The sequence below is a fragment of the Salvia splendens genome, chromosome 1, assembly GCF_004379255.2.
Source record: "Salvia splendens isolate huo1 chromosome 1, SspV2, whole genome shotgun sequence".
Lineage (NCBI taxonomy): Eukaryota > Viridiplantae > Streptophyta > Magnoliopsida > Lamiales > Lamiaceae > Salvia > Salvia splendens.
In genome coordinates, this window is record NC_056032.1 from 42,345,408 (window position 1) to 42,371,418 (window position 26,011).

The window sequence follows — 26,011 nt, forward strand, 5'->3', positions numbered from 1 at the left end:
TCCCCATTCAATTCTGTATCAACCACAATGCGACTCTCGACCTTTCTTCTTCCTTGTTCCTCCGTCATTGACGGACGGACGTTCTTTTGTGCTGCGTTTTCTCAGTCTTCTTCCAGTTTTTATGCCGATCCCTTGCCTTCTCACTGTGGGTAAAATCATCCGACAATGGTGGTGTTCTTCTTCTCTTTCGGATGATATACTGATTAAAGACTTCATTTTTGGATCTGCTCCAGATATAAGGTAAGCTTTTGTGTTGTACACTTGCACTTCCGACATTAGAGACTGCTTTCTCGGCTCCCTTTCTGGAAGCCTTGGCTTCTCCTTCTCCGATCCTGCTCAGAATGCATCATTGCTTTATCAGCTCCCTTTGCATCTCCGAGATTCATTCCAGCCTCCAGGCGTGTGGGTTCGTCATCTGTAGGTTTCTCGCCCTCTCATCAGATCTTTGGCCTTCTTGGCCAACATAGATTTGGAGTCTATAAATTTGGAGAGAGATTGTTCGGTCGGATACTTCCTCTCCCCCTCGACCGTACAAACCAGGGACTCATCTATTTTCGACTGCTCCATTAGTGACCACCTGGCCGGACAGTTTGTGGACAACTATTCTTGGCGGCGACATCTCTAGACAACTCACAGAGCTTCCTTTTCTTCCCAATGACATCACGGCTCCACTAATGTCGGCAAAGAGCTTTCTTAAATATGGTTGGTATTTAGATCTTGGGGGTGGTTTTTGATTTGGTGTGTTGTTGGTTAGGTGGATTTGAGAAGGATTTAGGTGAAATTCTTGTTGCAGACACGAACATCTTTGAAGGATATTTGAGATAGTTTTGATTTTATTTGGCTGGTAGGATATTTGATAAAAGTAGGCTGAGTAACAAATTGTCGACGGTTATGAATTGGAAACACTGCTCTTATGGGAAGGATATGGCTAGGCTGTTTTTTTTGACAAACTAACGAAGGATCGTTAGCTGCTCTGATACCATGTTAGAAAATACAATGCGGAAAATAAAATACTATTGCAGAAAGTAAAAGACGGGGAGAACTTTAAAGACTACATTGTGAATAACTTGAATTTTTTATCTCAATGGTTACACAACCTTTTATCGGCTCTAATTCTAGCTATACATGAAAAATATATTCTAATTATACTAATATCCTTTGTTTTTGATTTTTCATAATCTTTAATTGTTTTCCTTCTTTATTCTTGACATAACTTCATCCATTGCCTTCTTGTTCTCCAATTAATTGATTTTCTTATTCCAACAGTCACATCATCTTGATTTTGCCAGTTTAATAGAAGTTATTGCGTCTAAAATCACGAAATTTCGTCAGATTTTAGTCGGTCTCACATCTTTCAAAATCTAAATAACAACATTGTAGTCATATTATCTGGTTGATTCTGCTACATCAGTTTTCAATATTGACTTCATGGGACAATTGCAAAAACTGAAATTTAATAGTAATAATTTATAATTCAGATATTTTATAAAACTGTGTAATTCTAGCGGCAATTATCCAATAGAATAATTAATAAAAATACATACACGTTAATTTGAGTATGAAATGAAAAAATCGAAAGAAAAAAAATTTGCAACTGCAGAGGCGTTCGAGCATCGCCTAATCGCACAACGGCCGCGTGCACTAGAATAGTCACAAGACTCACAACGCATCATTTGTAGCGGCAATTATCTGCTAGAATTCATATTCACATCGGACAATGCCCCTGTCACATTGGGGGCCAACAATTTCTTTGATTTCCACATTTATTATTGTCTTGTTCTATCTTTCCATCTCCGAGGGGCAAGGGCAATTCAAATATAAATCGAATGGTTGATTATTCAAGTCTTGACAATTCTTCTTTGATTTGATCATTAGTAATCTCTCGGTCTCAATTAAGTTAAGTCGTATTTCTTTTCGTAGCGTCCCAACTAAGCTGAGTTATTTTTTTATATATAAAAATACAAAATATCTAATTATAATTATTTCTCTTATTTTATTTTTCTCTCCTATTTTACTTTATCTTCATTTAACTAATTCAACACAATTTCTTAATCTACAAACTCAATTCAATTGGGACGAATGGAGTACTATTTATTTATTTCTACTGTTATGTACAGTTTACTTAGAGTGTCCACAGAGGGGACGTCGCAGCGGCCCACTGCTAGGACGAGGGGGGGGGGGGGGGGGGCGCAACCGCGCACGTGGAGGGGGGGGGGGGGGGGGGGGGGGCAACCGCGCACGTGGAAGGGGTGGGGGGATTGTTCCTCAGCGGCGCCGGCCTGTTAAATTTTTTTATTTTTTATTTTCTTAATTCTTTTCTATAAAACATTTTAAAATTAATGATGTTTTTTTTCTAATTATTTTTTTCCGATAATTTTTATTCCAATCTAATTAAAATATACCAATAATTGATTAAATAATGTGATTTGTGGTTGTGACGTGGTTGTGGCGTGACTGTTATTGGACTGGACAAGTTTTTGTGAATGTGGAAGTGTTTTTATGGCTGTGGTGGCTGCACCGCACCACTATGGACACTCTTAGAGTCTTTGACACTTATTATAGCTCTACTTCTGATATGCATAAATTAAATAACTTATTATTGACAATTCTTTCTTTTATTTCAATCTATGATTTTGAAGTTTCACTAAACTAGAAAGGGTGACTTGGTCAGTGGTCTAGGTCCATTAGTTTTCTATCTAATTCCGAATCTTGACACTTGTAGATCTCATATTATAGAAAGACCAAGACCTTAGGTCAACCGAGTGACGTTCGTTCCATTCTTTGGCCTTGCCGTTAAGTGAAATTATTTGTATTCCCTCTGGCACCAAGTTACCTAATACATTTTTTATGCACGAGATATATTTAAAAAATAAATAGAGAAAATAAAGTAATAAAAAGAAAGAAAGGGTAAATTAGGAGAGAGAATAAAGTTTTTGTAAAATGAAAATAGTGCAAGTAGCTTAGGACAACCCGAAATGGAATACGAAGTAAATAGCTTGAGACGGATGGAATATCAAATTCGATATAGAGTGTGATTCCAACTCTTTCGATAATTCTTCGATTATAAAGAATTCTGAACAGTAACTAGATAACAGAACTCATGACGTCGGATACAGCGAAAAAGGTCATCCTCAACCTCAGAAGACAAGGCAATGTGGCAGCCTTCACTAGAAACGAATAGCAGAAGAACATGCGTGAACTCCAAGTATAATGGAGTTTTTCGGCCATTATGGATTCAGTGGAGTCGGTCGACCCATGACTCCACTTAGATTTGCAATTGATTTCAAATATTTGGGGTTATCTTGTTATGTCATTCAGGTATTGAGTCTTGACATTTATTTTTGCACCTCATTACTATATTCGTTATACTAATCATATATATTTAAAGAAAAGTATTACTCATTCCGTCTCACCATAGTTAATTTTGGTTTACTTTTTGTCATCTCATTTTAGTTGAGTCAGTAAATAATAATATCAACAATTTTTTTTTTTACTTTAATCTTTTAACTCTATGTTCAATTATATATTTTTTCTTGAAAAGGTGTACCATTTTAATTTTTACCTAATAAAAGGTGTTAAGTATAGTTTATATTATTACATTTATCTTATTACTTTTACTAGCCATCGAATCGGGATAGAAAGGTCCCCACTCGATGGAAAAATAAGTAACTCATTATAAAGCAATCATACACCATCGTCCTTGAGCTGCAATGGCGCCGCCTTGAGCTTGCATCCTTCCGGTGTCGTGGCAAGTATATGTACATATAATTTTAAGCAAATAGTTGACCCGAATGGATTCAGCCAGAAAACTCTAACCGAGGAATACATTATCATGTATTGGGCTGAATTTAAGGTAAACTTGTGCACTATATATTTTTTTCCTATCTCTATCTCTCTTTCTCTCCTCTTTTAATAAGATTACTTACAATCTTTAATATCTTATTTTGTAGTTTAAATTTGATTGTCATTTTGTGTTAATTTGTAGAAATCTACTAACTGTGAGGCTTATGATCAAGACGAGTGCAAGAAGGCCTTTATTAGCAAGTGTAAACTTAGATACGAGGATTTCATCAGCTACTATAAAAAGAAGACGAAGAAACCTTCTTTTTACACAGATGCCCAATGGGCGAATTACCAAAAAGGCTGGAATTTACCCGAGAGCATTGAAGCTTCCGAGAGGTGCTCGGAAAATCGTAAACAAGGGCTTGAGACTGTGCCCGGCACACATAGTAATGGACGTAAATCATTTGCGGAGACAACAGAAATGGTAAAAATTATAGTATTTCATTAGTTTGATTTGTTTGTTGTTTTTAAATGCTTTTACACTGTCTTAATGTTGAAAATTGTTTTCAGGCCAAAGAAAATAATGGAAAACTTCCTCAATTTATGGAATTCTTTCTAAAGACCCACAAGCTAAGGAACGGTGGTGATTCACAAGGCCACTTGTGTTCGCAACGTGCTCAACAAATTGTAGTAAGTCTTTTCACATGTTTGGCTTGATTTATGGAAATGTCTTGATTTCTTGCACACTATCTCTTATTTTTTTTATTCAACATCTGGAGTTTAAGGATGAGAGAAAAGGTCAGCATCTTATAAGTTTAACAAATACAACCTGTGTTGGTAGGAATTACAAGAGTTTAAATGCATTATCATCGTTTTGCTCAATCTGTTGGATGTTTATTCAATTGAATTATGAAAATTATAGTTTCTTGTGTTGGTTGGGTCATATAACACATGTGTTGTGCTTGGCTGCTTGCACAGACTTTGGTTCTTAGTAGCAAATCATCTACCAAATAGATTAAGATGTTTGAACCATTGGCTAAGTTTATTCAATTAACTGAAAAATTATTTTGACAGTGAAAATGCAAAATTCATATTTCAGACTCTTGGCTTATAAAATGCTAAATTATAGTAGCAATGGGTATAACTTGATATCAATCTCTGTGAGTCTGCGTATTACTAGTAAAAGCTGAAGCACAGAGGAACTAGAAACTCACTTTCAGCAATGCATCACTGCTAGTCATAGAAACTACGAGATTGGATTGGTGTTGAATCATGGTCTATTCATTCTGAGTTTAAGCAGATCTGATTTTTGATCTGATAAATCATATTCATTCTGAATTTGAAGCTTTATAATGTTCTACAAAATGGTCTGATTGGCTTTATTTACTGTTTTCCTATGAAGTTTAATTGATATTCTATGATGGTTTGTTGCTTGTGAGGTTCTCTCCTTTGTTGTTACGCATTTTAAATGTTTTTCGTGTTTGTTTAATGGAAGGATGACGTTATGGCACGGGCTGAAGAACTACAAGCTGAAGGAATAAAGAACTCGGATTATGAAGCCATCTTCTTGGAGCTTTTTGGGAAGGTGAAGAAGAGAAAACAAATTTCTAGCTCAGGGCAAGCAACAAGCATATCCTTCCCATTGGCCACTTACTCATCTGTGGGTCTACCTCCGTCAATGCTAGCTGGATCGATGAAATAGTCGAGCAACGAGTTAAAGAACACAGCGATCAAATGCAGCTGCAACTTGAAAAAGTGCAAGCCGATTCAGATCGGAAAATTGCATTGGTGCGTGAGGAAGCGGCCAAGAGGGAGCAACAAATGCGAGAGGAAGCGGCTAGGAGGGAGCAACAGATGGAAGATCGAATGATGCTCCTTTCTAGTGAAAAATGGGACAAATGAAAAATGTGTAGTTTAGTGTTACTTTGTAAGACAATCTTATCTTTATATATTTTTGTTAAACAATCTATCTTTTATATGTTATTTAAGGTTGGTTTAGTTTTTAATATCTGATCATTTTAAATTTTTATAAATAATTAAAAATAATATATATTTAAAAATAATTTATATATATATATATATATATAGAGTTGTGATCAATGTCGAACCAATTTTAAAGACCGAACTAGAGACCAAATCTGGGCCATTAGATCTAGGTTTTTTATGAGGTGTGTTGTTGTGTAAATTTTTCGGTCTTCATTACAAGCACATTTTACTTCATTGTATAGGTTTATTACTTCATTCCATACGTAATACCTTGAAACTACAACATGTTTTTACTTTCTTCCAGTAGGTTTTGAAATTATTCAACATATGTTTCATTTGAATTCATTGACCTGAGTTTTTACTTTATTTACATTAAAAAATACTCCCACCGTCCCGCACTACTCGCACTTATTTCCTTTTTGGGCGTCCCAAGTTACTTGCACTCTTTCCATTTTTAGTAAAAAATTTCACCTACAGCCGTCATTTTTGACTTTCCTATACACTCATTCATTAATCTCCGAGCCGAAAAGGAAATGAGCGAGTAGCCCGGGACGGAGGGAGTACAATTTAGTCAAGTGCATTTATTACTTCATTCAGAAACGTTATTACTTCATTGGATAAGGTTTTTACTTCATTCCAGTAGGACTTCAAATGCTTCTACACATACTTCATTCCAATAATTTATTACATCATTCCATGTGTTTATTACACCATATCAGCGTTGTGGCGGTGGTGATAGATATTGTAGAGAGAAAGAACGGCACGCGACGGCGAAACCGCATTTACGTACTGGAATGAAGTAATAATCCTACTTGAATGAATTAAAAACCTACTGGAATGAATTAAAAACCTATTGGAATGAAGTTAAATCTTCGTAACATGTTAGTATCACTTATTTACCTTGGGATGAATTAAAATAGGCTCGTGATGAAGGCGGAAATAATTGATAAATTTGTGTCTCTCATCCATAAAAAACTAGATCTAAAAACCCTAATTTGGTATGGTTCGGTGGTTCGGTCTTTAAGAGTGGATTTGTGAATAATTCAGAATAATCTATTCCGAGCACATGAACGTGGTCGTGAACTTGCTCGAATAGAGGCTATGCTCGCTGAATCCACACCTCACCTTTCGAAAATACCGCTCACCAATTGGTGCTTGCCATATTCCGACCACATGTAGGTGCTCGCCAACCTGCCGCTTGGTATCCGTGTTTAGTTGACCAAATCACCTAGCACCAACAAGCACTCGGGGAAAAATGCTGACGAAGCATATACCGACCACCTAAAGTGGTCGGAATGTGCTCGGGAAAGGGTGATATGCCGAGCATTTTCCCCTTTATGCCGACCATTTTGGTGTTCGGTAAACACCTCCTTTTTTTTGTAGTTGGCGCCTTTCTCTTCTATCTTTCTACTGACTACTTGTGTTCCCACATTGAATTTGTTCTCAAAACATACCTGACCACTTTGACTGCAGCCTCAAACTCCGATCCATGGCGCTCCTCTCCACCCGGAGACTTTGCTCTCGGCTTCCAACCGCTTCAAGGCAATGATAATCTCTACATACTCTCCATCTGGTTCGACAAAATCCCAACAAAACCATCGCCTGGTTTGAAAGAAGCAGCTACCCGGTGCCGCGTGGCTCAACGCTGCGCCTCGCGGCCTCGTCCTCAATGATCCGCAAGGCCGCCTTCTCTACAACACCAGCACCGGAGGTCAAGTCGATCATGCCACCTTCAACGATACCGGAAACTTGGCTCTACGGCGGAGAAATTCCTCTATCCTATGGGAGAGTTTCAGGCATCCAACCGACACAATATTGCCCACTCAGACTATTGAGTTCGATGAAACACTCGTTTCCCGGAGAAGTGAGGCTAATTTTTCCATGGCGAGATTCTACGCCACCGTCAACCATGAAGGAGATTTCTTCTTCTACACCAAGAGCGTGCCCTCGAATTCGGAATACGATGTTAAGTACTATTGTAGCTATGACTTGTATTCTTCTCCCAACGCTTCCGAGGCTGCGATCCGTGTTGTGTTCAGCAGCGAAGCTTTGATTTCTGTCGTGAGGAGGAACGGGCAGGTACAAGTTATTAGCCCGAGTTCGATTCTACCGTCTTCCGATAATTACCACAGGGCGACTCTCGATTGGGAAGGTGTTTTCACACAGTATTATCACCCCAAGAACTTTGGGAATAGCCCTGGCTGGCAAGTTGCAAAGTCGTGGCCAGATGACATCTGCATCTACGTCCTCGGAGAAACAGGTTTTCGTCATCTAATAATATGTAGGGACAATAATAATGTGAATATATATGATATAGATTCGTAATATTAACTACATTTAGTATCTACATGCCTGTGAATATGATACATGATCGGTATACAGTGGGAGACAGAAAATAATATTGACAGGGACTATGTTTACATCTTGCTTAAATCTATATTTTTAGATGTCTGTACAGGCTCTCAATCAGAGAAATCTAGGAAATCCATTTATATTATTTTACTCCACTTAACAAGACCTTCTGCCATGGACTTATTCTGAATTACTAACTAATTCAACTTCAATTTTAATTACTAGTAATTATATAAATCTCAATATCTTAGCCTAGTTCATATATCTTTGCAACAGGCAGCGGGGCGTGTGGCTATAATAGTGCGTGCGAAATGCAAAACGGGAGGCCCGTCTGCACATGCCCATCGGAGTTTTCACTGGTTGATCCCCTTGATCGAAATGGCGACTGCAAGCCTAACTTCCCGCAGATTTGCAGAGGTGGTGAAAATGGTTCTGTGCCACAAGACAATGAGTACCGCTTGGAGATGATAAGTGACATCGATTGGCCTTTGAATGACTACCAAAAAATCAGTCCGTGCAGTGTAGAGGAATGCCAAAGGGCTTGTCTGGATGATTGTCTCGGTGGTGCTGCCATACACAGAGTTAACACCTGCTGGAAGAAGAAGCTGCCGCTATCCAATGGCAAAGTCCAAAAAGACTCCCAAGGTATTAAGGCGTTTCTCAAGCTGGGGAAGAAGAAGGATATTACTACTCCTTCACTCAATCTGGGACCAAGAAGAGACCACCGGCAAAACGTTGTGATATCAGTGCTCTTAGGCAGCTCAGCCTTCATCAATTTCTTATTTATTACAGAACGTGTCTCCCCTCATCAAAAACAGCAAAACCCCTCAATCCTGTCCGAGACCCTTCGTCGTCTTCGAACCTACGCTGCTTCACTTACAAAGAGCTCGAGCTGGCCACAGATGGGTTCAAAGAAGAGCTAGGAAGGGGCTCTTTTGGAATTGTCTACAAAGGGGAGATTCCACTCGGTTCCCAAAACATAGTTGCTGTGAAGAAGCTAGACAGAATGTTTCAAGATTCCGAGAAAGAGTTCAAGACAAGAAGTGAACGTCATCGGCCAGACTCACCACATGAATCTTGTGATCATGGTCGGGTTCTGCGAGGAGGGGCCTCACCGTTTGCTTGTATACGAGTACATGAGCAATGGGACACTAGCGGGCTTTCTGTTCGGCCATCTGCGGCCAAGCTGGAGCCTACGGGCACAGATCGCAAAGGGGCTGGCGTACTTGCACGAGGAGTGCAGCACCCAAATCATCCACTGCGATATAAAGCCTCACAATAAAAAAAAATAAAGAAACTAAGTTATTAAAATATTGCTAGTTAAAATAGTCGTAGTTCAAAATGAAAAAATACGCCTATTTTTCATAGAAAAAATCGGTACTCCTATATTTGATGCCTAATAAACAAAATAAAAGTGAGCCAACGGAATACTTGCGTGTCACATCATAATTGGTGAGAAGTTTCTCGAAGCCTTTGGAAATCTTGATACGTTCTTCTCCATAGTAGTATATAAAGCACCTCAGTTTTTCCCCATGCTTGTTGAACTTACGCTACGAATATTATTTCGTGTCAGTTTTATTGCCATTCATTCTTCTTCAGGTGTGCTACATTGTGCCTCTTAATTCTTACCTTTACTTTTGTTTAATCTAACTTTGTGCGCCGTCTTTTGATTGACTGGATTTTCCCTCTGAAAATTGAAGCACTCCCACCTTTTTCTCTTCATTTTGGTATTGCTTTTCCTCCATTTTATTGTAATTCGTTGTATAAAGATAGTGTGATTATAGATCTGATCAAAATAAAAGCCTGGGCGGTAGTCTCGGGGATTTAATTGCGGATTAATGTGAATTTTATTAATATTGATTTTTTCTGTATGGTTGAATCGAGAATGATCTTGTGTTGATATAATGTGTTTTGATTTAATGTGATTTTTGCAATGTGGGGAAGTGAGTTGTAAGATCTGTCCACTGTTATAGTTTGTCATCGAATGCAGTCTTAGATTTCATTTTGCACGCTGCAAGTCATGATTTTTATGGTTGATTTTTTGTGCAGGTTCTTGTACTTTGTGTTCCTATTGATGATGCTATAATTAATTGCCTAAATGTGTGATTTGATTTGTTTCAAGAGCATAATCGTTTTGTTTAATCCACATTCATTGTCTGGCTAGATTATGCTTGGTTTCTTTTTAATTTTGCGTCTTTGTGAATTTTAGCAATTGGAGATCATTGCATATGAATCAGTTAAAATTTATGCCATTTTATGATTTAAAAAAAAAACTGTTCTATCATTGTTTGTATGATAGCGTTGCGTCTCCTTTAAAGTTGCATTCACGTGGCTGTTCTACATTTTCATTGTGCAACAAATTGCTGGTGAAATGCATGTTTGGATTGGTATTGTGGCTAATGAAACTTAGCAAAGTGGAAGTTTAGAAAGTTTTTCTGGGAAAGAATGTAAAATTTCTCGTTTATTCGGCTAAACGAAACCCAACAGGAGCAGCCCATAAGAGAATGACTGTTTGAAGTCAGCCAGAGAGCTTAAGTGACATGCTGTGTCCAATCTTTGCTTGTGTTATCTACATGAACTTCTTGCATTCCTCTCTTGTTTGAAAGTTGTGTTTCCTTAATACAAGTTAGATTGATAGAATGAAAATGTTTTTATGGTGTTATTTGCTAGGAGTATTATTATTCAGCATTACTGGTTGATGCCTTCTACTGACCCCTGAACCTTGCTTGATCTTGGTGTCCTTTTTTTGTAGGTCAGCCTTTCATCCCGTCTTAAGTATTTTTTCTAATTGGACTGGTGAATGGCTGAGGTATGTCTTATTTGTAAATTGTAATTATGATCGACTAAAATGGACAGCTGTGAAATGGTTTTGTAAGCTTACAACTTTGTAAACATGCAGGATGGTTGCAAGGTCTCTTTGAATGTCTATGACCTAAGCCAAGGCTTGGCTAGACAACTTTCTACGGCTTTTTTGGGGAAGCCTATTGAAGCCATATGGTAAGACGGTTACAATCTCAATCAAAATGATCGTTGAATGTGGATGCATTGATGTTTCTTGTTGCTATAATTGTTTTTTTGGTGATTTTTCAGGCATACTGGAGTTGTTGTATACGGTCGTGAATACTATTTTGGAGGTGGCATAGAAAGTGCTCCTGCTGGAACAACTCCATATGGGACACCCATTCGCACAATCGATCTTGGCGCGACACATGTATCTAAGGAAGTATTTGAGGAGTACTTGGACAAGATTGGTCCACGCTACACAGCTGAAACTTACAATTTGCTGGCTCATAACTGTAACAATTTTAGTAATGAGGTTGCTGAGTTCCTTGTCGGTGCTTCAATACCAGATTACATTTTGAATCTCCCGAATGAAGTTATGAGTAGCCCCATGGCCCCTCTCATATGTAAGTCGCTCCTCTATGTTGATCTGATCATCTGTCCTTTTTTGTTCCCTTATTAGAAATTTGACTCTCATCAGAAAAGCTTTTAGATATATTGTATTATTAGGTTCCTGTGGAATCGTGTGAGGTCAAATTGAAGGAAGAAAAAGGCTTAAAGAAAATAACTGCGGCATAATGTTCTAAATCTGTTTGCTGTGCAGTGCCAATGATACAGAATCTAGAGAACACTTTGAGGGCTGGTGCAGTTCCCCAAGCTCCTCAGTTCAGGCCTTCTGCGCTTGCTAGTTCAAATCAGGTGACAGCTGCTGCTTCAAAGCTGGCTAATGGTGCCACCAACCAATCGCCTAATACAAAAGATGAGGGTGCTGATACAGAACAGACGAAGACCAAAACAGTGTCCTCTTCTAGCGGTGCAGGAGATGCTGTTGCTGGAGATCCCCTCGGAGATGCTCGGAGTAAAGTCCAAGAGGAGATCAGCAGTGAGTTTGCTGCAATCATGGCCACTGGGACGTTGCGTGCAAGTGAGGCTGCCGCTCTAGCAACTAGGAGAGTGATGCAGAGACATGGCCATATGTCTACGGCACAGAGCTGAAGATAGAATACACTATTATTTCCCATATGGACTTGGTCACAATGTAATTTCTTAGATTTACAAGGGTGACATTACTATCTTTTTTATTTTCCAGGTTGGATGGTATTTTACTATGGTATCTTCACTTAAATGATCTCTGTCTCTCATTCTCAACTTTGAAAATCAAAAAATTGTGTTCAGCAATAACATGGCAGCTCTGTTGAGTTATAACAAGACAAATAACGTAAAAGCGATTCTTCTTTTTCTTTTGTATTTCAATTGAACGAAATAACTCTATATAGTACATATATCCACTTTAATCTTCGTATGAATACACTCTGCAGCGAAAAATCTAATTAGCTGCTTCTGAAAGGCGATTGTCAACATCTGTTGTTGTATTTCCAGTCTCCAATTCAAGATGGGCTTCCCTAGTTGTTGAAAAAGCATCTGAGGGGAAATTAAGACCTGTGAAACCAATCATCACTGCAACAGCTCCGACGTAATCCATCGGATGGGGCACATTCCCAATCAATGAATCCACAATGGTCGCTAAAGGTACCTGAATGGAAAGACCCGCAGTTGCCACAGTGGTCGATGTAAGAAGCACAGCCTTGGCCCATAGATAGTCACTCAACACATTATCCAGTAAACCTGAATGTGGAAGATTGATGCTTAGAAATTGATATATGTAGAGAGGTAATACTTTCATCACAAGTACAGAGATCAAAAGAAGGTAAATTAGAACAAAACTACTTGATTTTTACTCCTTTTACATCAAAAGCAGAGAGGATAGAATATTTATGTACAAGAGCTATTTATCATTCATCAAAGCATGTGATTGTTCTACCATCATTGTCAAGAATAAGGATGCAAACACAGATAGAAAAGTGGCAATGAGAAAAGGTTTAGTTTAGCAATGGATGACCTCAGAATTTCAACTACATGCTTGAACATCGATATTATTATACCTTTGCCAACGATTAGACCAAATTGCTTCCCAGTGAGAGTGTTGAGAAGCCCGAGCTTCGAAGACTCTAGAATGAGAGCCACAGGAAAGAAAAACAAGAGGTTGAACAAGCCCAGGAATCCAAGAAACTGTGCCATACTAACACTGCCTTGAGCTTTATCGTCTTCATCAGGCAATTTTTGGCGAATAAGTGTTATATAAGCCGCATAAAATGCTGCAGATAAAAGAGAGAGAACATCTCCCAGTGCAGGATTTGAGGCAACCTCATTCGATCCTGATCCCGAGTCTCCGAGGCTGACAATGATCACTCCCCCCATACAAAGCAGAACACTTATCAGCTTCAGCCAAGTGAACTTCTCTCCCAAAAATACAAGAGCAACTACAAATGTAAACAGACTGGATGCACTGCTCAGGATGGTATTTGACTATACACCAAAAGAGAAATCAAAATGTCACATTAAGCATAAATCATTAATCAACCTGTGAGATATACACAAAATAAGAATGGATCAAAGTCTTACAGTAACTGTAGTGTATTTAAGGGAAAGGTTAAATGTGAGCTGTGCCATAAACCAAATGGGGCAGATCAAGATGCTGACTTTAGCAACTCTCCAACGCGTCCAACGTCCTTTCCCATCCAACCCTAAATCGGGCTCATCCCTGACTACTCCTACTTCACCATGATCTGCAGCCTCTTGTTGAGCAAGAGCAACTACCCCCGAATTCAATTCATTCGATATCTCGTTAGTGTGGAGAAGAATAGCCTCTTCTGAAAGCTTAGAGTCTTGCAATGAAGCATCATTTTTTCTATTTAACCAAAAGAAAATGCTTCCATACCTATCCTCCAAATACCTTCCAATTTCTACTAAGGGTATATACACAACGAACAATGAATTGCAAATGTAGGTTACCAGAAAGGGGGAAACGCCCTCATCTACAACTGACTGTACAACGAAACTAGCTGCGATCCAAATTGTTGCAACTGCAAATATGTAAACCAACCCTAAAACCCATCTCCATACTTGGTCTCTCATCTCCCCAATCTTTTCTCAAAACCTCAGATTCTGTGAATATCTGTTTCTCTATTGATTTTGGTTTAGAAATATCTATCCAATCCCAATAAAAAAAATGTTATCTTTTTGCCGCAATCTGAGACAGGAGAGAAGAAGAAGAAGCTTGAGATCAATCAAATTCAAGATTTACAGAAGAAAAAGTGAAATGAATATATGGTACAAATCGAACACAATAAACCCGGAATGTATTCACAAATTTAGGGGAGGGATATCAAGAAGTCACAAAATTATGAACCTAGAGGGCATTGATTGAGATAAAACAGATTGATGGATAACAATTAATGGTGTGAAAAGTCAATGCCAAGAATCGAACCAGTCGGAGTAAACAGATTGATTTGTTTTTACAGTTTTTACCTAAAATAATTTCAGGAGATTTGTTTTGACGGCTCCGTTCAATATTTACCTAACACGGATGTCAATCGGATCAGCCCAGTGGGTTACGGGCCAACTCTACTCGAGTTGCGGTTCAATCGGGTTATATTTTTTTCCGATTATAAAAGTTCAACCCTAATCTTGAAAGCTCGGGTTTAGGGCTAGCCTAACGGGTTAATTGGGTTGCTACCGATAAAATTAATACGCTATCAATCCAATAAATAATGATGACAATTACTTATATTTATAAAATGTAAAGCATTTAATTATGATAATTTGAGATATATGGTTAAACTCAAACATAAACATGATCAAATACTAATATTTGAGATTTGCAAAATAAAACATAAACATAGAGAAATTTTAAAGCATGTTTTAGAAATTAAAATATTTTCATAGTGAATTTTAAGTTTCTAATTTATTTATCTATTATTGTATTAATAAAAATTTAATATATTATTTGTATATTAATATAAAATTGAAAGTTATTTTTATAGTTATCTATATTATAAAAATAATCGTGTCGAATTACGAGTCAAACAAATAAAACAATAGAAATTTATCGGGTTTTCGGGTCTGACCCTAACGGGTTGCGGGTTAATCGGGTGCTAATCGGATTGTAATTTCAGCGAGCTAGAAATTTTCAGCCATAACCCAGTAAATTTGGCGGGCTATTCGGGTCAGCCCACAGGTTGCGGGCTGCACTGACATTCCTAAATTTTAACATCAGATGTCTATTTGTGCATAAATAGGACAATCGAGAAAATTGACCTAACATCATCATTTAAATAACTATTATTATCCCTAAATTAAAATATAAATTCGATTTATTTGAAAAAAAATTGGCCAATTTGGCCAAGAGACCTGCTTTTGCGTGTGTGCAATAGGCACGTTGTGGTTGGTTGAGACGTCATCGTGCACGCTTGTGGCGGCCAAAGTCGGGTATTTGGTTGTATTCGTATTCATACTGCGGCATGTACTCCCTCCCCTACGCGTGCATGCCCGTTGTTGTTGTCTAAAGGTTTGGTTTCCACTCAATCACTATGAATGTTATTATCTTCGTCTCGGAAAAGTATGAATATTTGGTTAGGCACGGGTTTTAAAGTATAATTGGTTCCACATTATAGTAGTGTAGTGTAATAGTATAAGTTGTAAATAAAATTATTAGTATGGGTAATGTGTTGTTTAACCATTACTCCCTCCGTCTGCAAATAGGAGTATCGGTTCATTTTTCTATAAATAATAAGAAGATATCATATTTCACTAACTAATTTCACTCACATTTCATTTAAAACTAATATATATACAAGTGAAACTCATAATCCATTAACTTTTTTACCACTTTTCTTAATGTTTCTTAAAACCCGTATCGCCAAGAAATAAGACTCCTAATGGCGGACGGAGGAAGTACAAAATTAGAAAGTTCATACTTTTTCATTGACGGATTAATAAGAAAATAGTTCATAGTATTTTTTAGGGACGAAAGTAGAGATAATTTTTAATAAAGTTATTAGATACTTTGACGACTTCTGGAATTCATGCCACATTGAATCTTAATTGTGCTTAAACAACTTAAAATGAAATTAGTCAAGGATCCTACATGAATTCCATGTTGGTAAACAATGTGTTTTTAGTTTTAAATATTGAAAAGGAATATTCCGCATAAACTCCTATGAGTTCTTGTCTTCTGCCTCTTCTTCTTCTAAGAATTTAGAATATCCATTAGAATTTTCTACATTATTTTTCTGTTTTTTCCAAGAAAAAACATAAATCCATAAACCTCCATTTAAAACAAATAATCATTTTTAATAGTATATTCCAACAAAGATGCTTCTTATTTTGAAAAAAACAAGTAAAATTATCACCAATACATTCAATTAATTTCTCTTTTTATTAATAATTTAATTATCTTTTCCACTAATAAATATTCTATTTTTTTGTTTTTTCTAGTTAAATATACTCCATGGGTCTCATTACAAGTGATTGATAAAGTACATTAATTTTTAGGTTATTCCCATACAAGTGATCAATTTTTTTAGTAAAACATTTTTATTTTTCTTACTTTATTATTTCTTCTATTTTATTTTCTTCATACTTAACTCAATAAATATTATTTTTATAAATCTTATATTGAAAATAAATTGATCATAGAGGTAAGATGAAGAAATTACTAAACAATAAGTTTTGTAAGAGCATTGGCAATCCAGATCTTGACAAATCATGAAACTTTACTACAGATGGAGGCAAGTTGTCTCTCACGTTGCCCCCTCTCGGCCACAAATCTATGACCAACCTGGGGCACGTGTGATTATGAAAAGGTCAATAATGTCCTTAAGGTTTAAAAGGGCAAAAAAAAACAGTGGAGAAAATTGGAAAACTCCTACTACAATTTATTTTCTCAAAGTATCACAAATATTGTATCTTAATTATTCAAAACTCTTTTTGTATTTGATTTTTTCTTAAATTTCATGAAAAAGAGAGCGTCTCACTTACAGCGGGATGGACGGAGGAGAGGGAGTAAAATTTAACTCCAGTTAATATTTTATGAGACCGACAAATGAGTTTTTTATAAGTCAAATGAAGGTTTGTGATGTGAATCAAATTGTACATTTTTATTCCCCTAACTTTACATGATTTATAGAGTTTGATGCTTTCAAAAGTATGTTCTGTGGTGTAGGAAGAGGAATAAATGGTGAAACAAAGAATGAAGCTCGGATTGTGAAAAAGCTGTCCAGAAAGCTCTCAAAATTGGCCACCCGGCCGGGTGTATTTTATGCCTAATAATTCACCCGGCCGGTGATTTTCGCGAGGCATGGAAAGTCCAGGAGAAGTCGATTTCAAGTCACCCGGCCGGGTGATTTTTCAGTTAAAAAATACCACCCGGCCGGGTGGATAAATGACAACTGCAAAGGCAGTTTCTTTCGGCAGTTGCAGAGAAGAGAGAGAGAGTGATGGGACATTTCTGAGGGGAGGGGACGTTTATGAAGATTGGCAGCAGGAAGAGAAAAGAAAAAGGGGGGGAAAGAAAGCAGGAGAGAGAGAGTTGACGGTTCTTTAAGGAAAAAGGTGTCAGGGAGAGGGGGTGGACGAATTGGGACAGAGAGGAAAAAAGAGAGAAAAGGGAGAGAGAGAGGAGGAAGAAGTTCCGATCAACATTCTGACGATCCGTCTCCAAATCTCGATTCCACTCAACGAGAGCTTGAATCCTACGGTTTTTATTGCATATTTTACAATGTTTTTAGGCTAAGCTCTCTATGTTGCTCCAAGTTGTAATCTAGGATTTGTAAAGATGTTCTTACACCATTGAAATCATTTGTTTGATACCAACAAGATGCTTAATGTTTTTCACTATGTTTTTGGCTAATAACGTAGTGATGTTAATTCCTTTGCTATTGTCTCTTTAACATAGTTTAGGAGTGATTGATTGTTGGTATGCTATAAATTTAGAATTGTTCAGAGGATAATTTAATAGTGGATTAGGTAAGTTCGCATAGTAGATGATCTTTAATTCCCGCGCTTCCGCAGGAATTTAATATCTTCGAAGATTAATTCATGGAACAAGTGTTCAGCTGACTGTGAATTAAACGTCACAAACATGTTCAGTGCACGCGATTAGGTTGATTAATTAATCCCAAATATGTGCTTTTAATATATGTGTAGAACCATACAAGCTTAGTGAGCAACTTGGAGTAACATGTTTTCCCATTTGATTAGTCTTTCTTTCGTTAAGTCGTAGCTTTATTTTATCATTAGCTTATAGAAGTCAAAAACATTTCAATCAAAATCCATTTTAGTATGTCTTTTACTTGTGTTAGAATTAAATAGCCTACGCCTCCCTGTGGATCGACACTCGAAGTACTACAATCGGCTCTGTACTCTTGCAGATAGATTGTAATATTAGAGCTATTTTATTAAACTTGTGTGTTCTAAATCCATTAATATAATGAAGAAGTTCCGGTCAACATTCTGACGATCCGTCTCCAAATTTCGATTCCACTCAACGAGAGCTTGAATCCTACGGTTTTTATTGCATATTTCACAATGTTTTTAGGCTAAGCTCTCTATGTTGCTCCAAGTTGTAATCTAGGATTTGTAAAGATGTTCTTACACCATTGAAATCATTTGTTTGATACCAACAAGATGCTTAATGTTTTTCACTATGTTTTTGGCTAATAACGTAGTGATGTTAATTCCTTTGCTATTGTCTCTTTAACATAGTTTAGGAGTGATTGATTGTTGGTATGCTATAAAATTAGAATTGTTCAGATGATAATTTAATAGTGAATTAGGTAAGTTCGCATAGTAGATGATCTTTAATTCCCGCGCTTCCGCGGGAATTTAATATCTTCGAAGATTAATTCATGGAACAAGTGTTCAGTTGACTGTGAATTAAATGTCGCAAACATGTTCAGTGCACGCGATTAGGTTGATTAATTAATCCCAAATATGTGCTTTTAATATATGTGTAGAACCATACAAGCTTAGTGAGCAACTTGGAGTAACATGTTTTCCCATTTGATTAGTCTTTCTTTCGTTAAGTCGTAGCTTTATTTTATCATTAGCTTATAGAAGTCAAAAACCCTTCAATCAAAATCCATTTTAGTATGTCTTTTACTTGTGTTAGAATTAAATAGCCTACGCCTCCCTGTGGATCGACACTCGAAGTACTACAATCGGCTATGTACTCTTGCAGATAGATTGTAATATTAGAGCTATTTTATTAAACTTGTGTTTTCTAAATCCATTAATATAAAAGCTCGAAAATTACACATCAAGTTTTGGCACCGTTGCCGGGGAGGCAACTTGTTATTTAATTTAGGATTTTTTTTGTTTTTATTTTTGTATAGTTTTCTAACTTTTTATTTCCTTGTTTCAGAGTTGTAGCTAGAAGGCTAAGTCGAGCCAACGACTTTAAACAAAGGCGCTAGTTGGGAGGCAACCCAATGAGTTTTTAGTTTTCTTTTTTTTCTCTTAATAAATCGAGGGTTTTGTTCGCTCAATTCTTTCCTTCGATGTATTTTTATGAATTGAGTATTTTGTTTTCTTTTTGTTGTTTTAATTTTTCTTTTTGTAGGAGCAACGTGGAGATAGGATTCACATTCGAGCTTATGAGGAAGCACACCTACAAAGGAAAATACACCCACCCACCCACCCGAATGCACTTTGGATATCACGCCAAGTTTGGGGAGTCTTCTTTCCCTTTACTTTTTATGTTCTCTTTTGCATACATTGAGGACAATGAAGCATTCAAGTTTGGGGGGGGGGGTTGTGAATGATTTGCATGATTTATTTGAAAGAGCATGTTGTGATTACATCCGATTTCTTGAGTTGAGGAGAGTATGAAAATTACATGTCTTGTGGAGATTATCTTGGATTGAATTGCTTTATCGAGTTGCATGCTTGCATTCATTTGTGTCAATGATATGGGAGGATAAGGCACTAGGATGAACTCCATGGCCAAATGATCACATGCCTAGTCCTATACATGATCTCCTAGAAGCCACTTTGAGCTTAATTCCCCTATTATTTGTGTAAACACTTAGCCAATCACTTAGCCACTTAAATAAGCCTCATTTTAGCCTCATCAATGGACCTTGCTACTATTTGGGTGCTAAAAACAAGTTTGAGCTTTGGTGATTTGTGTTTTGAGTGTTGGGTGGTGAATTGTAAAGTGTAGACATTTTTAGACTTTATGTAATGTATAGGTGAAAAGAATGAAGTTCTTAGAGAAAAAAAAAAGAAACAAAAAGAAAGAAAAAGACGACCTCCAAATTTGCAAGAGTCGAGGTCTTATTTAGAAAAGAAAAAAAAGACATGAAAGAAGAAAAAAAAAGTTGTGAAATAAAGTAAGAGCTTCTATTTGTGTAATATGTAATCTTGTCTAGAATATATCTCAAGTTTGGGGGAGTGAGAATTTGGTTGTAATATTTTGTTGTTTGATCTTTGGAAGGAAGTTGTAGGAGGGAAGAATTTGGCACTCAAATGTGTAGCTTTTGAGATCACTATCCATATTTATTCTACCTCATCCCTAGCCCCATTACAACCTTTAATTAAGACCTTGGACCTTATTGTTGATGCTTGTGGATGTTTTGTAAATAACTTGGTAGAGTTTTTGAAGTTTGATTTGAAATCCGCAAGTTTATGTGGTAAGTAATGCTTGACGAGTCAATGATGACGGTTTGAGTTGTATGATCACATATTTGGACTTACTTTGAAATGCACCATGACTTGAAGTTCTAGGTTGATAAGTGATGGTTCATGAGAGTGAGAAATCTTGAATGGAATTGTTGGGGGTTTAGATTTTGTCATTCATGTCTCTATGTGATTCACTCTTATGAAAACTTTTGTGAGCTGAGCTTTAAAGTTTTGTGTTTATTGTGATCTTGCTCGAGGACGAGCAAGCAAATAAGTTTGGGGGTATTTGATGTGAATCAAGTTGTACATTTTTATTCCCCTAACTTTACATGATTTATATAGTTTGATGCTTTCAAAAGTATGTTTTGTGGTGTAGGAAGAGGAATAAATGGTGAAACAAAGAATGAAGCTCGGATTGTGAAAAAACTGTCCAGAAAGCTCTCAAAATTAGCCACCCGGCCGGGTGTATTTTATGCCTAATAATTCACCCGGCCGGGTGATTTTCGCGAGGCATGGAAAGTCCAGGAGGGGTCGATTTCAAGTCACCCGGCCGGGTGATTTTTCTGTTAAAAAATACCACCCGGCCGGGTGGATAAATGATAACTGCAAAGGCGGTTTCTTTCGGCAGTTGCAGAGAAGAGAGAGAGAGTGATGGGACGTTTCTGAGGGGAGGGGACGTTTATGAAGATTGGCAGCAGGAAGAGAAAAGAAAAAGGGGGGGAAAGAAAGCAGGAGAGAGAGAGTTGACGGTTCTTAAAGGAAAAAGGTGTCAGGGAGAGGGGGTGGACGAATTGGGACAGAGAGGAAAAAAGAGAGAAAAGGGAGAGAGAGATGAGGAAGAAGTTCCGGTCAACATTCTGACGATCCGTCTCCAAATCTCGATTCCACTCAACGAGAGCTTGAATCCTACGGTTTTTATTGCATATTTCACAATGTTTTTAGGCTAAGCTCTCTATGTTGCTCCAAGTTGTAATCTAGGATTTGTAAAGATGTTCTTACACCATTGAAATCATTTGTTTGATACCAACAAGATGCTTAATGTTTTTCACTATGTTTTTGGCTAATAACGTAGTGATGTTAATTCCTTTGCTATTGTCTCTTTAACATAGTTTAGGAGTGATTGATTGTTGGTATGCTATAAAATTAGAATTGTTCAGAGGATAATTTAATAGTGGATTAGGTAAGTTCGCATAGTAGATGATCTTTAATTCCCGCGCTTCCGCAGGAATTTAATATCTTCGAAGATTAATTCATGGAACAAGTGTTCAGCTGACTGTGAATTAAACGTCGCAAACATGTTTAGTGCACGCGATTAGGTTGATTAATTAATTCCAAATATGTGCTTTTAATATATGTGTAGAACCATACAAGCTTAGTGAGCAACTTGGAGTAACATGTTTTCCCATTTGATTAGTCTTTCTTTCGTTAAGTCGTAGCTTTATTTTATCATTAGCTTATAGAAGTCAAAAACCTTTCAATCAAAATCCATTTTAGTATGTCTTTTACTTGTGTTAGAATTAAATAGCATACGCCTCCCTGTGGATCGACACTCGAAGTACTACAATCGGCTCTGTACTATTGCAGATAGATTGTAATATTAGAGCTATTTTATTAAACTTGTGTGTTCTAAATCCATTAATATAAAAACTCGAAAATTACACCTCAGTTTGAAATGTAGTCTCATCTACGATAAATGTGACATTTTAATAGTGAATAGCTTTTTCTACTCAATAAATGAATATAATATCTGAAAAAGCAAAGTGGGCCTTCTTCAACCCTAACTTTCGTTTCGTCCAGCGAGATCATATGATCACCTTCGACCAAGATACGGCTCCGCCTCTGGTCAAGACCTTGGCCCGCATGGACCAGTTGGGAATCCCGAATGTTAGAGAGTGGGGAGGAGGGAACGAAGAAGAATCAATTTTTTGAAGGCAAGTGTTTGGTGGCTGACAATTTTCAGGTTTTTGGTATTTTCTTAGGATGTGAGCTACGTTGTTGTACCTTTTCATTTTGGGGTAGATGTGAGTAGAGCGGTATCCCTTCGGGTTGTGAAGGCGATACCTCGATACTCCGTCTTAATGTTTGGGCAAGTCTGCTTTGGACTTTGCGTGTTTTGTAATTGTCCTTAAAATGATATAAGAGCATCCGCAATGGCGGACGTCAATGCGGAATTCCGGCACGTCCGCCATTGCGGATGCTCACGGACGTGCCGGAATTTCGTGCCGGACGTCCGTCATTGTGCATACCGGGCGTGGATACGGAATTCCGAGGAGGACGTCGCAGGTCCGCGGAGTTTAGTGGAATTCCGCGCATAATTCCGTCCTGACGTCCGCCATTGCGTGGACTCCCGTGTGTTGCATTAAATGTTTTTTTCTATAAATACATCCCGTTGAACTTCATTTCATTCACACCACTTGTTTTAACGAGTATCTCTCTCTCTAAATACCTTTGTTTCGAATCATCAATGGAGCACCACGATAGCGATTCTTCTCCCGCCTCGAGCGATTCACCGGCGCCGCATTTTCCCATCGACAGGAGTACGCAATTTTCCCAGTCGATGTCCCGAATTTCAGGGATGCTGCCACAATCTCAAATGCCATCGGGCATGATGCCGGGGGTACTACAACAAGTACCCACAGTGGTATGGGATGATGCCCCAGATGCCGGGGATGATGATGCCCGGGATGATGCAAGGATCGCCTGGCGCTTAGGGCAGAGTAGGCCGGGGGGTCCCCCAATCGCCGGTGGACAACGTCTATCGGCCTTTTATGGACTTACTGTCGACGGACAACCTGGTGAGTTCTTCTCTCGAGACTCAGTTCACTGGCATCGACACGTTCTCGTTCGAGGAGTTGGGGCTTTCTCCAATCCGGGAGAATCCGCCGGAGACAGAGAGGAGGGGGAGGACTGGGCGAGGGAGGGGCAGGGGACGGGGCGTCCCGGTGTACGCTGCTGACGTGGGGAAGGGATCCAACGGGTCCAAGAGGACCATCTGGAGCTCGGACGAGTGCATCACGCTGGCGAAGGCGTGGATCAGTGTGGTTGAGGATCCGTACGTCGGGGCGAACCAGCACATCGACCGGATGTGGTGGCGCATTAGCCAGAGCTACCTCCAGCTCAAACCGCCAACGGGGAAGGCCCACAACTCGGACCAATGCCGGAAACAGTGGGATCGGTTGAAGAAGCCGCTCAGCCGATTTGCCGGCATTTACACAAACAACCTCCGCTCGGCAACCAGCGGCATGTCCGCCGAGGATGTGAAGCTGCTGTCTCACCAGCAGTTCCCCGACTCCGAAAAGGGCTTCGGGAAATTCAAATATTGGGAGGTGTATCTCGCGGTGCAGGATTCGCCCAAGTTCACTGCGGGTGTGGAATATGGCTGGCCGAAGCGGACGAGGATCAGCGCATCCGGAGAGTACAGCAGCAGTGCTGGTTCCGCTGAACTCCTCCCCCCCCGCCGATGCAGAGTTCCCCACTCCCACATCTTCGGCCCGCCGCCGTCGCCCGATTGGGCAAAGGTCCGCGGCGCATTTGTCGAGAGGAAGTCCCAGCGGATCCGCCGAGGCCCAATCGGCAGCACCAACCCAAAACGATCCGGATCCCGAGAACCCCTCCTATGCCCGCATCGCCGCACATGACGCATTGTTACGTGGGATGCAGGAATGGCGCCAAGCGACCGATCCTCACTACAAGCGGAAGCTTAGACCCCTCCTCAACAGTATGCGCCGCGACTAGAGGTTCGACGCGATGTCGGATAGCGACGGCGAGGGAACCGACGGCGGGGAATCCGAGGAGTGAGGAGCCGGTTTTTATTTAAAAAATAATGTACTTTTTTTTAATCAAGTATGTTTTTTTAAAATAAAGTGGTTGAATTTTCTCCGTATTCATGTCGAAATTTTTTATTCCGTACATTGTTTAATTCCAGAAAGTGTTTAATTTGTTAATTTGTGAATTTTGTTTGTTGTGGGAATTCCGCAGGGAATTCCACCACTGTGCAGTGGGATTTCCGTATGACGTGGCAGAGCAGTGGGAAGTCCTTATGACGTGGCAGGAGGTGTTTTTGGAAATTTCGCGGAGAATTCCACCGGGACATCCGTACCACTGCGGATGCCCTAAAGGGATGAGGGATCCACGGACCCTCCACCAAATGGGTGTTTGATTAAAAAAAAACCTCTCTCCCTCCTCTCTCTCTCTCTCCCCTTCAATTTGCACAGTTTTTGAGAGGGCTTGGCTGTCACCACTCTCAGAAAACATTCCTGATCTACAATTCATTTTTTCTCCTTATGCTGCCTCCAATTTAACGGCGGTATATATTTATGGTGTAGGGGCTTAAAGGGGGTTAGATGTGTTCTTTGTTTGCCCTCTTTTAGCTAACTGAAGGGCCCTCTTTTATCTAACTGAAGGTCTACTTTTGTATGATTTAAGTCTAATCTTTGAGAAGTTGATGGTTTCTGTTGCTGTTTCGCTCTAAATATAATTCATTTGGCCGCGTTTAATTTGAAACTATAAAGATGGATTCTTTATATCTGATTTTGATAAAATCATAAAATTAACTATACTGAGCCACTGTAGCGTCATACATCTGTTTAATGTTCTGTGCAAGGGCTTTTCATAAATCCAAACTGTATTTGTTTATCAGTATGTTTCTAGGGTTCTTCTCTCTGTACGAGATGGAGGAGTTTTTTTCCCATGCAGAGCTGCCGCAAGAACGCCTCTTCATGGAAAAGTATGTGATTTCTTTCATCTGTTTATGTAAACACTGTTTCTAGCTTGAATCAAGAATCCATTTTTTCAACTGTGCAGGTATAATTTCGACATTGTTAATGATTTGCCCCTCCCCGGCCGTTATGAGTGGGTAAGAGTGATGCCGTGAGCAGAGATGATTGTGATATCGGGCGATGGGGTGACTGTAAGTTATCATGGTTAGAATCTCATGGATAAAGAAGTATAACAAGTAAGCCACTCCTGCAATCCTTCATTGCTGGGTAACATGTAGGAAACTGTAATCTCAGTGATTGTAGAAATCCTAGGGCAGGGTCGGGTCGGGTCGTTGAATGTAACATTAGGCTCTGATAAAGTTCCATTCATGTAACTTGCACTCAAAGTTACTTAGTTAGGTGCTAACTGTTCATTTTTCTCATCAGCTTTGGTGTTGAGATCACTTGAAAGTTCGTTATCCCCACTTGTCTTAAATGAACTAGTTGTCATTAATAAAACGGCGGCTTGGCTATAAATTTTCAAAAACTTTTATCAAATTCTGATTTTGCATAACAATTTTAAAACTTGTCAGTAAATTATTACACTATTGATTTGTTCTAATTTTACTACCAAATTATTGGGTTTGTTCTAATTTTGCAACATTATTAAT

The 26,011-nt window shown here is 38.6% G+C and overlaps 4 protein-coding genes across 5 annotated transcripts; 3 read left to right on the forward strand and 1 right to left on the reverse strand.

Moving 5' to 3' along the window:
- The first annotated feature begins 3,683 nt into the window (after nt 1–3,683).
- On the forward strand, nt 3,684–5,781 carry LOC121800822. Its single transcript, XM_042200325.1, has 4 exons — nt 3,684–3,853; nt 3,986–4,267; nt 4,354–4,473; nt 5,279–5,781. The coding sequence occupies exons 1-4, from the start codon at nt 3,833–3,835 to the stop codon at nt 5,483–5,485; spliced, it is 630 nt and encodes a 209-aa protein (XP_042056259.1). The 5' UTR covers nt 3,684–3,832; the 3' UTR covers nt 5,486–5,781.
- A 1,869-nt stretch (nt 5,782–7,650) lies between these two features.
- Nucleotides 7,651–10,227, forward strand: LOC121792109 (G-type lectin S-receptor-like serine/threonine-protein kinase LECRK3). Its single transcript, XM_042189924.1, has 4 exons — nt 7,651–8,029; nt 8,398–8,766; nt 8,940–9,343; nt 10,171–10,227. The coding sequence occupies exons 1-4, from the start codon at nt 7,651–7,653 to the stop codon at nt 10,225–10,227; spliced, it is 1,209 nt and encodes a 402-aa protein (XP_042045858.1).
- Nucleotides 9,619–12,247, forward strand: LOC121752973 (desumoylating isopeptidase 1-like). 2 transcript variants are annotated; one of them, XM_042148098.1, is made up of 6 exons: nt 9,705–9,720; nt 9,822–9,848; nt 10,874–10,930; nt 11,021–11,118; nt 11,212–11,528; nt 11,726–12,247. In XM_042148098.1, the coding sequence occupies exons 3-6, from the start codon at nt 10,922–10,924 to the stop codon at nt 12,115–12,117; spliced, it is 816 nt and encodes a 271-aa protein (XP_042004032.1). In that variant the 5' UTR covers nt 9,705–9,720; nt 9,822–9,848; nt 10,874–10,921; the 3' UTR covers nt 12,118–12,247. The 2 variants fall into 2 exon arrangements, with proteins under 2 accessions (XP_042004023.1, XP_042004032.1); XM_042148089.1 differs by lacking the exon at nt 9,822–9,848 and having other exon boundaries at nt 9,619–9,720.
- Nucleotides 12,248–12,336: 89 nt separating this feature from the next.
- LOC121752965 (solute carrier family 35 member F5-like) lies at nt 12,337–14,475 on the reverse strand. The gene is made up of 3 exons (XM_042148077.1): nt 13,585–14,475; nt 13,065–13,488; nt 12,337–12,747 (listed from the first exon to the last, which is right to left on the reverse strand). Exons 1-3 carry the CDS (start codon nt 14,095–14,097, stop codon nt 12,449–12,451), a joined length of 1,236 nt encoding a protein of 411 aa, XP_042004011.1. The 5' UTR covers nt 14,098–14,475; the 3' UTR covers nt 12,337–12,448.
- Nucleotides 14,476–26,011: the final 11,536 nt, after the last annotated feature.

What these genes read in the sequence shown, in the direction of transcription:
- LOC121800822 (XM_042200325.1), top strand. Translation starts at nt 3,833, where the DNA reads ATGTATTGGGCTGAATTTAAG. An exon ending in TGTATTGGGCTGAATTTAAG is followed by an intron (nt 3,854 to 3,985) that starts GTAAACTTGTGC and finishes GTTAATTTGTAG; the next exon opens with AAATCTACTAACTGTGAGGC. An exon ending in AACGTGCTCAACAAATTGTA is followed by an intron (nt 4,474 to 5,278) that starts GTAAGTCTTTTC and finishes GTTTAATGGAAG; the next exon opens with GATGACGTTATGGCACGGGC.
- LOC121792109 (XM_042189924.1), top strand. Translation starts at nt 7,651, where the DNA reads ATGGCGAGATTCTACGCCACCGTCAACCATGAAGGAGATTTCTTCTTC. An exon ending in CTACGTCCTCGGAGAAACAG is followed by an intron (nt 8,030 to 8,397) that starts GTTTTCGTCATC and finishes TCTTTGCAACAG; the next exon opens with GCAGCGGGGCGTGTGGCTAT. An exon ending in CAGATCGCAAAGGGGCTGGC is followed by an intron (nt 9,344 to 10,170) that starts GTACTTGCACGA and finishes TTTTTTGTGCAG; the next exon opens with GTTCTTGTACTTTGTGTTCC.
- LOC121752973 (XM_042148089.1), top strand. An exon ending in AAGCCTATTGAAGCCATATG is followed by an intron (nt 11,119 to 11,211) that starts GTAAGACGGTTA and finishes GTGATTTTTCAG; the next exon opens with GCATACTGGAGTTGTTGTAT. An exon ending in CCCCATGGCCCCTCTCATAT is followed by an intron (nt 11,529 to 11,725) that starts GTAAGTCGCTCC and finishes TTTGCTGTGCAG; the next exon opens with TGCCAATGATACAGAATCTA.
- LOC121752965 (XM_042148077.1), bottom strand. Translation starts at nt 14,097, where the DNA reads ATGAGAGACCAAGTATGGAGATGGGTTTTAGGGTTGGTTTACATATTT. An exon ending in TTAAATACACTACAGTTACT is followed by an intron (nt 13,489 to 13,584) that starts GTAAGACTTTGA and finishes TTTGGTGTATAG; the next exon opens with TCAAATACCATCCTGAGCAG. An exon ending in TGGTCTAATCGTTGGCAAAG is followed by an intron (nt 12,748 to 13,064) that starts GTATAATAATAT and finishes TTCCACATTCAG; the next exon opens with GTTTACTGGATAATGTGTTG.